Source organism: Eptatretus burgeri, chromosome 8 (assembly GCF_056783735.1).
Source record: "Eptatretus burgeri isolate ZD-2024b chromosome 8, Ebu_testis_v1, whole genome shotgun sequence".
Classification (NCBI taxonomy): Eukaryota; Metazoa; Chordata; class Myxini; order Myxiniformes; family Myxinidae; genus Eptatretus; species Eptatretus burgeri.
In genome coordinates this window covers 73,461,194-73,472,603 of record NC_140968.1, presented here as the reverse complement: position 1 = coordinate 73,472,603, position 11,410 = coordinate 73,461,194, and the positions used below count along the sequence as shown (strand labels likewise).

The window sequence follows — 11,410 nt, the reverse complement described above, 5'->3', positions numbered from 1 at the left end:
TTTGCGATAGAATGTGCTATGGTGTCTGTGATGCACCAATTCAACAGATAGTCAGGTTCGGAATCGAACCCAGAATAGACAGCTCAAGGCAAGTACGCCACATCTGTTGGACCCATAAGGAGTATGATGGGAATAGATTAAGCCTGCGATGAACTTGTGCTTGAGCTCCCATCTGCTGTTTGGCAGCCATTTAAATTTTACTCGTGTGAGTTGGCAGAATTTTTGACTCTCCTCCTCTACGTGCTCAATACCTTTCTCTCTCCCCACCGTCCCTCGGCTCACTTAAGCCAAACCTTCCATTTTACACCCCCTTTTCCCAATTCTCCCATCCTCTCCCCGATTTTATACGTCATCTTCTCTTCCTTTCCTTAAATATATTTCTCAATCACTGTACCCCCTTCTCCATTTTTAACCAGCAAATAGAACCCATTGCTTCACTGACGAGAATATGAATAGGTGGGGGAGAAAGGGAGAGGAGGGAAAGGAGAGAGGATGGATGGGAGGGAGAGAGGGAGGAGGAAGGGGGAACAGGGAAGAGGGTAGGGGGTAGAGAAAGGGGAGAGGGGAAGGAGAAAGTACAGAGGGGATGAAGAGAGAGGAGGGAGGGGGGAAATGAGGGGGGAACGAGGAGGGGTGAGGAAGATGGGAACTAGGAAGGGGGAGAAGGGAGAAAGATGGGGGAAAAAAAGAGAAGGGGGAAGTGTGAAGGTGGAGGGGTTTGGGAGGAGGTAAGTGAGAGGGGAGGGGTTGTCGACTTGCATTTGTTCGTGGGACTTGTGGATAAGGGGGAGGGTATCACAGGTTTGAACGAAATTGGGTATGTTAAAACAGCACGTTAGTACCGCACGCAAAGACTGGCCAAAGATGTCCATGGGGAGTGCAGAGGGGAATGGGTTTGGGAGGAGATGAGCCTGGGAGGGAGGGGAGGGAAGGCAGCATGAAGGGAAGGGAAGGCGACGTGAGAGAAAGGGAAGGCAGTGTGAGGGGCAGAGAATAGAAGGCAGCATGAGGGGAGGGGAGGGTTCCATATAAAATGAGACCAGAACATTTAAAACCCATGCTATCTACCTGGCAAAGGCCTGCCTGCATGCATGTGTGCTCGCACATGCAGTGTCCTTTGCACCACCGGAAGGCTGTCGGCTTACTCTGAATCAGATTCATACATGTTGTACTATCGGGAAGCAGTTTTAAATTCAAAACTAAACCGTCAGTCTTTGGCAGAGGGGGAGGGAGTCACGGGGAGAGGGCGCTGTGGAATTGAGAGAGGGAGAGGGGTGGGGTTGGAGAGAGAATGAGAGAATGAGAGAGAGAAAGGGGGGGAGTCAGAGAGAGAGGTCAGAGAGAGGGGTCAGAGAGAGAGAGAGGTCAGAGAGAGGGGTCAGAGAGAGAGAGGGGTCAGAGAGAGAGAGAGGGGTCAGAGAGAGAAAGAGGTCAGAGAGAGAGAGAGAGAGAGGTAAGAGAGAGAGGTCAGAGAGAGAGAGAGGTCAGAGAGAGAGAGAGGTCAGAGAGAGAGAGAGAGAGAGAGAGAGGTCAGAGAGAGAGAGGTCAGAGAGAGAGAGAGGTCAGAGAGAGAGAGAGAGAGGTCAGAGAGAGAGAGAGAGGTCAGAGAGAGAGGTCAGAGAGAGAGGGTGCAGAGAGAGAGGTCAGAGAGAGAGAGAACAGAGAGAGAGGTCAGAGAGAGAGGGATCAGAGAGAGAGAGAGTAGTGGGAGAGGGGTGAGAGGGAGAGGGATCAGAGAGGGAGGGATATGGGTGAGAGGGAGAGAGGAGGGGGGAGAGAGGAGGGGGGAGAGAGGAGGGGGGAGAGAGGAGGGGGGAGAGAGGATGGGGGAGAGAGTGAGGAGGGGGAGGAGAGGGGGTGCGATTCCGGCAGATGTGACATCCAGTTTAACGTTCCTCTGAGAGACGGTGCACACATTGATGAATAACCCTGCCTGTAAAGCATCGTGCTGATAGTTTATAGCTGGGTATTCAAACCCAGGCTGGAGAGCTGAGAGTGAGTGTGCGTACCTCATGACTATCCTGCCGTGATGTGGTGATTCGTTGTTTGAACAACTGAAAACATTTTTCACTCATTGTAATCATCCAATTCATTTTGCCTTCCCACCTCCGGAGATGAACCGCATTGCAGTATGGCTATCGAAGCTTGGTCAAATGGCTTAAGCACTCAAGTAAGGACTCCAAGAAAATGGTTGATAAGGAACGGCTGGCTTGGCAAGCAATTAGCTATCGCCTATCGGTCATATAAACACCATGCATCTGGAGATGCTCGGAATGTCAGGCAATGTCCAAATTGGACAAATGGACACTTTTTTTTGAGCAGTTGGAACTACTTCTGAAGTCAATAATGAAGTTTACATTTTGAAATTCGGCTCGGATCAAGAGATTCTTGATGTTATAGCATGTGTGGAAATGAAATAAAGCCATGAATGATGGCATGTCTTGGCATTTATAAGCATTGCACTGTACCCAGCAATTTGTAAACACAATGATCAGGCATTCGATGATTTGAGTGAGGAAAATGAAAAACAAAATTATCATTAAGAAACCGTAGCAGCCTGTTCCAAGTCAAGGCATCGTCTAGCAGGCCCCAAAAAAACATGGCGAATTAAGACCCGACCGAGGGACAGCAAGGTGACCACCAAGGATGAGCCTTAACAAACGATAATTAAATAAGGCCGTTAATTATATTCAAAAGGGGTGTTTAAATCAACCGAAACACCCAATTTTCATTCATGCACCACCTTGGAGTTCACCAAGTATGCATGCAAATTTGGGGCCGCTACGTTTCATGGTTTTGGAGTTATCGAGGAGACAGACGGACGAACGGACCGACGCACATGACATTTATTAGTATAGATGGAGATGGTCTATGCTTTGGAGATTGTAAGTTTGTACCTTAATGTGTTTAACGAAAGAGTTACCTTAAAAAGTAAAATAATAATGGGGGCACACATTAAAGCCCTGCTTAGAGAACATGTAAACAATCAATTGAGAGCAACTAGGATGAAAACTGTATGCTAAATGCAGGTGAGATCTCAATGGGGCATTATTATGCAACACCACCCAAAAGGGGAATTGTGCAATGGTTACATTTATTTTCACAAATCCACATTAACACCAGCCCTGCACAAAGCTGTTACTGCCTTAATGAGTTCATCAGCAGGGCACAAAAGGTGATATGAAACTTATAAAATAACCTGTTAAAACTGTATGACGCTGTGAATCATCCAAGCACAAGGGGCCAGACTGGCAATGGTTGAAAGAAGCAGTGGTAGCGAAAGAAAAGAAAGTTAGAAACAGGCGAATTGAAAAATGGTGAAGCATGGAAGGCCAGAAAAGACAAATGTCAACAAATATACTTGGGCAAGTGGTGGTTTAGAGCTCTGGTAATGTTAAAATCCAAAGCCGAAAACCAACAAGATACTCCATTCCTGGGGTTCAAAACCAATAAACCATAGAATATGGAGGGTGAATAACAGCTTACCCACCACAACATACAATCTGACTTCTCATAGGGGGATGAATGATGAGAAATTAATAATAAAAATAAGACATGCGTAGAATATCGTGAAAATAAAACAAAAAAAATTAGTATTTTGTCCGTGGATTAATCGTAAAATCAAAGTGAAAATAGATATAACTAGAGAGTTCATAGAACACCTTCCCCCATGCTATTTTGAGAAACAAGGACATGGGCGGAGTGTACGAGTGGCAAAGTTGATTGGTCAAGATGATGTTAAATGCCATTATATTTTGTCCAAGTGCTGCCAAACGGAAGGCCTTTGAAAGGACCATAAAGACGATTTGTGTTCTTCAGTGTTCAACTATATAATTGATTTGAAATAAAATAAAGATTTTGAAGGCCGTAGAAAATTTATTTCAGAGGTTTACCATCAGTGATGAAGTTTCCTTTCACACCACCTCATTTAACATGTTTCATGAGTTCTTCGTACCTGCTGTTTGTGTCCTTTATGACGTCGCTAATAACAACAACTTTCCTGTTTGGAATGATTTTTCAATTTTGTTTGACTGCCAGACAGGTAGACAGAATAATAATAATAATAATAATAATAATAATAATAATAATAATAATCTCACGCCTCTCTGCTTATGTACGATTGGGACAAATTCAGAGCCAAAATACTGCTAAACTGCAGGTTTGTTTTCCGATTCGTGTTCAAAATACAATATTCAATTGAAATCAAGTTGTTCCTCGATCCTAAATTGACATCTGTAGACAGACAGACAGACAGACAGACAGACAGACAGACAAACAGAAGTGAACCAATTGCTTAACTCTGCATTTCATTTCACATACACAGGGTAAAAATGGTCACAAAGTTTGGAAAGATAGCTTTTCAGCCTCGCCAGTTCCCGAAGGGAGAGGCGATATTGTAATCCGTCCGTACGTCAGTGAGTGTTCGAGTCCACACGTAGATCTAATTTAACAATGATCATTCGTTGGCTGAACGATTGTAATCAGTATACCCTGGGCCGGATTTCCGCATAGGCCAACGACGCCCCAACCTATGGCGGCAACTGAAGTATGGGCAGCAAAGAATTGGTCATATCTGTGATTTCATAACTTGTGAAAATTGCCTGTGTTCACACAAAATTGTTCTTCTTAGAAAAGCATTTCCAAGACATGGTGGATAAAGCCCACATTATTGTCTTTCTAACATAACCAACTGCCGATGTCAGTGCAAAAAGGGATGCAAAAAAAAAACAAAAACAAAAACCCCCCTGCAGCATCAGCACCCAAAAGTCGAGATGTGATCAAGTTTGTAGTTAGTAAGGTAGAGTGTGGATATGGGTGGGGTGGTTTTGAAAATTAGCTGAGGACAGCAGAGAAGGTAAATCTGGCACTGAGTATACACCGGTGAGACTCTGCTCATTGCGATTAATTGAGCTTGTAGCAAAAGGAATAATTGCTTTACAGGGTTACCCAATCGGTGGGGCTTCCTGGGTGAGACTTTCCTTTTAGCATTCTGGATGCCTCTCCACAGAGTTAGCAAGATGGAATCTATACTGAGGTTTAGGAAGACTGCAAAGATTATTTTGTGCTCCAGTTACACCTGTAAATTGTACCAGGTGTGCTAACTATGAACTGCAATGTTGGAAGATTTGTTGGAATAAATCTCATCCTTTTCATATACACTCATGCTGGTCCTCTACGTGATTTCCAGAATACTCAACAATAGGATGACAGGAGGAAGAAGGAAATATAGAAAGAGCAAGTTAAATGGAGACAACAATCGAGTGCATGGAAACTCATTGATGGCAAAACGGAGAAAAACCTTGGATTGTACTTTCAGAGAGAGAGAGAGAGAGAGAGCAGAGGCGCTCCTCTGAGAGATAGAAGACACAGATCATGCTAACACTGCCAAGCGTCCCTATTAAGCACTTCCGCCATGATTCTCCATCCCTCCTGCTGGCAGCTCAGCAGAGCGAGAAGATCGTTTGGTGGGTCATTGAACAATTTCCCTCTGATTTTTTTTTTATCTTCACTTTCCTATATCTGCAAACATCCTCTCCCCATCCCCTACCATCCTCCAAAACATGCCTCTGTGCGCTCAAGTTGGTTTTTTAAAATGCTTTTCCTTTGAGCATTCTTTTTCACACCTCCACATGTTGACAGTATGCAATGCACACCCTCCACATTCAATATCAGCCTGCGTATCAAACATGTAGGTAGCTGCGCTTTCAATTTCCATTAAAAAAAAGATGTTTTAATACTCTACTCTTTTACTGATGCTATTCAATGACTGTTGACTGCAATTGAGTTCCAGCTGAAGAGGGGCTTTTGAAAGTCATGAAGACCACGACCACTCAAGGTGTGATATTCTGGTTTTCAATTTTACAAGACAAAGGGACATATTCAACTAAAAAATCTCACAGACACTTCAGCTTTAGAAGTTATGATTCACAATATGTACATGGAGCGTTTTGAATGCATTTTGCAAGGTCTATCGAAAAAGGAGCACTGCGCGTTTCACACGTAATTTACAAGTGACACAATGAGCTCATTGCAGTGACTTAAGAATTTATTGAATTTGGTTTAGGGAAGTCGCCGTGGCAATATCGTTCTGATTTCGAAATTTATTACACAGGAACGGTGTTCACCAGGTTTCCCAATTCACCATGCAGTCATTCACCTACATTTGGCTGCCAGGACACCATGGATTTGGACTTTCAGATTCTAAGTCAGTCATTGTCCCACAATGGTTGAGTGTGCGATCAACTGAGCACTATTACATTGTTATGTTTTCAAATACTACTAGAAGTTCAGTATCTCAGGGATAGGCAGGCTTACTGCATAATCAATCATCATCATGATACAGGATGGCCTTGAGGTATGCACACTTTCCTCTAAGCTGTCTCGCCTGGGTTTGAATCCTGACTCAGCTATAAGCTGTCATCAGGGAGTTCACAGGCAGGATGATTCATCAATGTGAGTGCCATCCTTCAGATGGACGTTAAAGGGGCATCCTGTATGCCAGCAATCGTTGGTGAACGTTGAAGATCCAAAGGTGTCCTATGCGAATAGTAGGTGAGCTATCGCCGGCACCATGGTCAAATTCCTACCCAAACTAGCAGAGGGCATTGCATCAGCGGCACAGTCACACCCTCAGATAAAAATGCTACCCCACAGCCTTGTGCTACACACAAATGAAGATCATCATGATCATCATGATCATCATCACACATATTGCCCAATGCAGAGCATTGGTGTTGCCAAAGCAGTTACTCGGGTAAAATCTTGATTGGATCGCCACCAACTCAGGGAGTCAGGGCAGGAATTTGGAATTTGGCCATGGTGCTGGCAATAGCTCACCTCCTTCACGAAAGACACCATGAGATTTTTAACATCCACCTACTAATTCTGGCAGACAGGACACCCAGTTTAACATCCATCCAAGGGACAAACCACACACTGATGAATCACCCTGCGAAACACCAGCATGAAAGTTTACAGCTGGGTCAGGATTCAAACCCAGGCTAGACAGTTCAGAGGCAAGTGTGTTGACCTCTAAGCCATCCTGCTAGCATCTTACTGCATCACAGATACATTTTCTAAACAGAATTACACACACACACACACACACACACACACACACACACACACACACACACACACACACACACACACACACACACACACACACACACACACACACACACACACACACACTGTAATAATGTCATACTCAAGCTTAAAGGTGATGCTGTTTGACGACACAATGTAATATGAAGCTGGAATGTTATATCGTTGATATTGGGAATTATATTGAAATGATAAAGGCATGGGGGCAAATAAAGAGGGGTGGAATTAAATTATCAGTGTCGTACCATCCTTTGCCAATGCGCTGATGTCAACTTCTGGTTGTAATGAAAACATACTCTCGAAGCACCCTTGGAAACGGGGTGCCTGCTTTGAACAGAGTGGGCTCTTTATCCACAACGCTTGTGAAGGTTGATTAAAAATGCATAACTTTATTGAAAATATACTTCACAAACTGTACATTTAACCACTCGGTAGTTCATTGAACATGGCTTTGCACATAACGGACGCATTCAATGAAAGCGTAGGAAGCGAGAAGCAGCAAAAAAAAAAAAAACTGCAATGGGACAATTATAACTTGGAGACAATGTTTCGGCCTTTTGAAAATGTGAAAAGATATCTTCCTGGTTTTGTATGTTGATCACTTTGTTTTCATAAATGATTCACCTCCTAAAACGATGACTCAACACATAAGTAGCAAACAATGAATGGATTTAACAACACCGGATGCCTTCCTCCAATCCTGTGGCCTCGAATCTGATCATGCATGAAACATGGCTCTGAAGCTGGAATTAAATACCAATCTTGATGCAAGCTGTGCCTTACAGTGCGAAGGAATTGTGAAATGAATGCCATGTATAAAATCTACCGTGGTTAGTGACATCAATACATTACCAGAACTCCAAATCGGGCAATGGCCATTCTGATCAATGTGAACCATTCACCATAACATGCCGTTGCTGGGGTTGCCAAGAATGGATTCCGACATGGTTGTGGTCATGGTGTGGAACACTCATAAATATGACGTCACTGACTTAACCATGAGGAAATAAAACCAATCAGAAACAATAAAAAAATAATTTAAATTATTTATAAAGTTAGAATATCAAAGTGAATCGCCACAATATATATATATATATATATATATATATATATATATATATATATATTCAATACCAAGTCAGATTCCTTTGTAATATCCTAACACCTGCTGCACACCAAGCTGTGCTTCTTGCTGACCCAAACATTATTTTCGCCACTAACAAGGAAAACATTTTGAGTAAGAACATTTCACGCTTGTAATCTTCGGTAATTTGGCATTCACAGATTTCTGTGATCAGCACGTGGAATCGACATGTGCCGCAACAGATTCCGATTAGCAAGAAATGCTTGGGTGATGAGACGAAAGCAGTGACTACAATACCTAAAATACTCGACTCGAAGGTCTGGTGGATGGCTTGCGACTTACTCAAGAAAAATTCACATCTACTCAAAATCAACTTTGGCTCTCTCGTCAGTTTATATCGCTGTACTCAAAGACTAGTCATTAGTCATCGCTTCTTTGATCACAGCACACCATTTTGTACATATATATTCAACATTGCTCGCAAAATTTCAATTGAGTTTAAATCCTCAGAGGGTTGAAGACCAAGAACAGGCCTGTGTTCATCAAGCCTGGCATCAAAAGCACCATAAGGATGCCAATCCAGAGCACTGTCCTGATCTGTGTGGAACAGGCAATGCTGCAAAGGGACCTCAGCATAATTGCGGCGATGACACTGCAGAGGTTTTCCGCATTGAAAGGTTCTGCTTCACATAATGGGTTGCAGAAAGAAGCAGTGGCATTGTTGAAGTACTTTGGAAGAAAGAGTTCTGTGACTGTAATTAACCGACAAGGTGCGATGAGACCATAGGAATAATGTGTGTGGATTCTCAGGTTAAGGTAATTCAGCAGACATCTGGCTTGTCTTTTGTACTGGGGCTTGGTCAGACCATGTAAAGGCTGGCCCGACTACAATATGTAGTCTCATGTGTGATCGGAGGTTGCTCGGACCACAAACAGGCAGGTTCAATCCCAACACCATCTGTTCAATAAATTCTATTTTCTGTTTTTTTTTTCCTGCATTGCTATTAGAAGGAAAAGCACAGGAGTGATGAGCTAGGAATTATAATTTTTGTGCAGATAATGGAATTCGCTTTTACATTTCCAATTTGTTTTATTTCTCAGCTTGATCAAGTTAATCCGTCATCAGAAAGGCACAGAGGCATGTAGCTTGGATCGAGGAAAGGACAAAGAGAAGAATAAGTTACTAGTCCCAGCCAAAGTCATGCCCAGCCATTTGGTAAAACTTCAGGTTGAATGGCCTATAAAACTCCCGCAGACGCTGCAGTGCTTCAGGTGGAACACGGGGGTGAGGCCGTCCTTTACTCTTACCTAGGCAGTGTGGTCTCCCCCCAGCACCACGGCGCAGGCATGGAAAACCCTTTGCTGAATCAAAATAGAAGTGTTGGGTTGTAACGAGCTGTGGTATGCCCAGAAAAGTTTGGGCTCGGGCTAGCTCGGCGGCAGGATCAGCGATGAGGCGCTCACCGCTCACAAAAAGAAGACGGTGACGTGGAAAGAGTCGCAGCCAGCGCTCGAGATGTCGTGCATACAAGCCAATGCGTACGGCACTCCAGCCTATCTGCACGGCGCCGCTCCCATTCCGAAAGGCGAGCGCTTCAAATGGCGGTGTTCCACATGGTCGCTTGGCCAGAGTCTGTGCATAATCGGACACTGCTCGTGTGACTGGGTCACGAACGACCACAAGTAGTTTAGTGCGCGTCCCAGCCATTGCCCAGATGCGACCTGGAGCTTCGCGTGTCACGAAGTAGCTTGGAGTCTTCTCCATGGTGAGTTGTCCTGGTAGCGACTTTGGCATGAGGCTCCTGGGTACAGATGTGTGGGGTAAGGGGCATGAAATAAAAACGAAGGTGTGGTGAGAAGAGTTTTAATGATGGGGATTTGGGAGTGAGGAGACAAACATTGAATTCTAAAGATATCGATCGATTGAGATTACCCATAAGAAAGGTTTCAACTTTTAGTGGTGGCAGAAACTGATGGAAAAAAATCCTTACTCTGTATGTATAGTTATCACAACTTTTTTTTAGTATCGAAAGAATATCAATGATGAAGGTAAAAATAAGAGAAACATGTCTAATGAGGAGATATACATAGGCCAGTCCCAGGAAACATCTTTCAAAAGTACAGTGTATGACAGTAAGATGAACTGTTACAGGTTTAAATAATCAATAACCAGGGAAAGTCATTTCAAACTTGATATCTTCTTCAGCAAGACCAAATGATCTGTATAAAACTAACACAAACTAGAACGGGCACTCAGTAGAGCGCATACCTTCGCCAACGCTACATTTTGCCCCCCCCCCCAGAAAACGTTGATTGTGAGGGTATTTAATCCCATACCACATCTGTTATCTCATATGTGTTATGATGGCTTAAAAACATTAAATTTCCTGCTGTTTGACACTGATTCACGTACATTGTACAATTTCTGCATGAACTCCCTGACCTTTTTGGGTGTCGGTGTCAAGTCAATCTGATGACAACTGGTCACATTAAAAGAAATAAGTTCAGTGACACCCCCCCCAACCCCCAATGCTTTAAAGTCACCAATAAAGTTACTGTCAAATATTACACATCACAGGATAGGGAATTGAATTCTAAACATTTTGAATCTACTTACATGTAAATTGTATAAGAATTGACCGCGTTATGATAATAAAGGTTGTTGACCCCCCTGACCTTTGACCCAAACCGCTAACAAAGGTAATGACGTCATCGTGTTATATCGTATATCACAAGATTGGGCATTGAATTCACAACATTTTGGCATTGGTTGCATGCAAATTGGATAGAAATCGACCGCACTATGGCAAAATGACGATTTTAACATTTTCATGACCTCAACCTTGACCTTGGTACTCTTAATTTTGTAATTGGTATTAGAGTGTGGGGAACAGAACAGTCAACATTTTGGTGTTGGTTTCATGCAAATCGGATAACAATTGACAGTGTTATGACTAAAACCGCACATTTTGCAATGTCGTGACCCCCCCCCCCCCGACCTTTGACTCCCAACCGCGAATAAGGGTTATTACGTCATTGTGTCATGTCACATATCACAAGATGGGGCATTGAATTCTGAACATTTTGGCATTAGTTGCATGCAAATTGGATACAAACTGACCGCGCTATGGTACAAAGACGATTTTGACCTTTTCATGACCTTGACCTTGACCTTTGACCCGATCGCTCCCAAAATCTAATCAAATGGTCCTCGGATAA

The 11,410-nt window shown here is 43.3% G+C and overlaps 1 protein-coding gene across 2 annotated transcripts in view; it reads right to left on the bottom strand.

The window, feature by feature from the left end:
• Positions 1 to 7,475: 7,475 nt before the first annotated feature.
• Positions 7,476 to 11,410, bottom strand: part of LOC147022040 (heparan sulfate glucosamine 3-O-sulfotransferase 6-like) — a 19,452-nt gene continuing 15,517 nt past the window's right edge. For both annotated transcript variants that reach the window (XM_085892593.1, XM_085892594.1), the window contains exon 2: positions 7,476 to 9,993. In XM_085892593.1, coding sequence (XP_085748719.1) covers positions 9,375 to 9,993 — 619 coding nt within the window. In that variant the 3' untranslated portion in view covers positions 7,476 to 9,374. The remainder of the gene's footprint in view (positions 9,994 to 11,410) is intronic.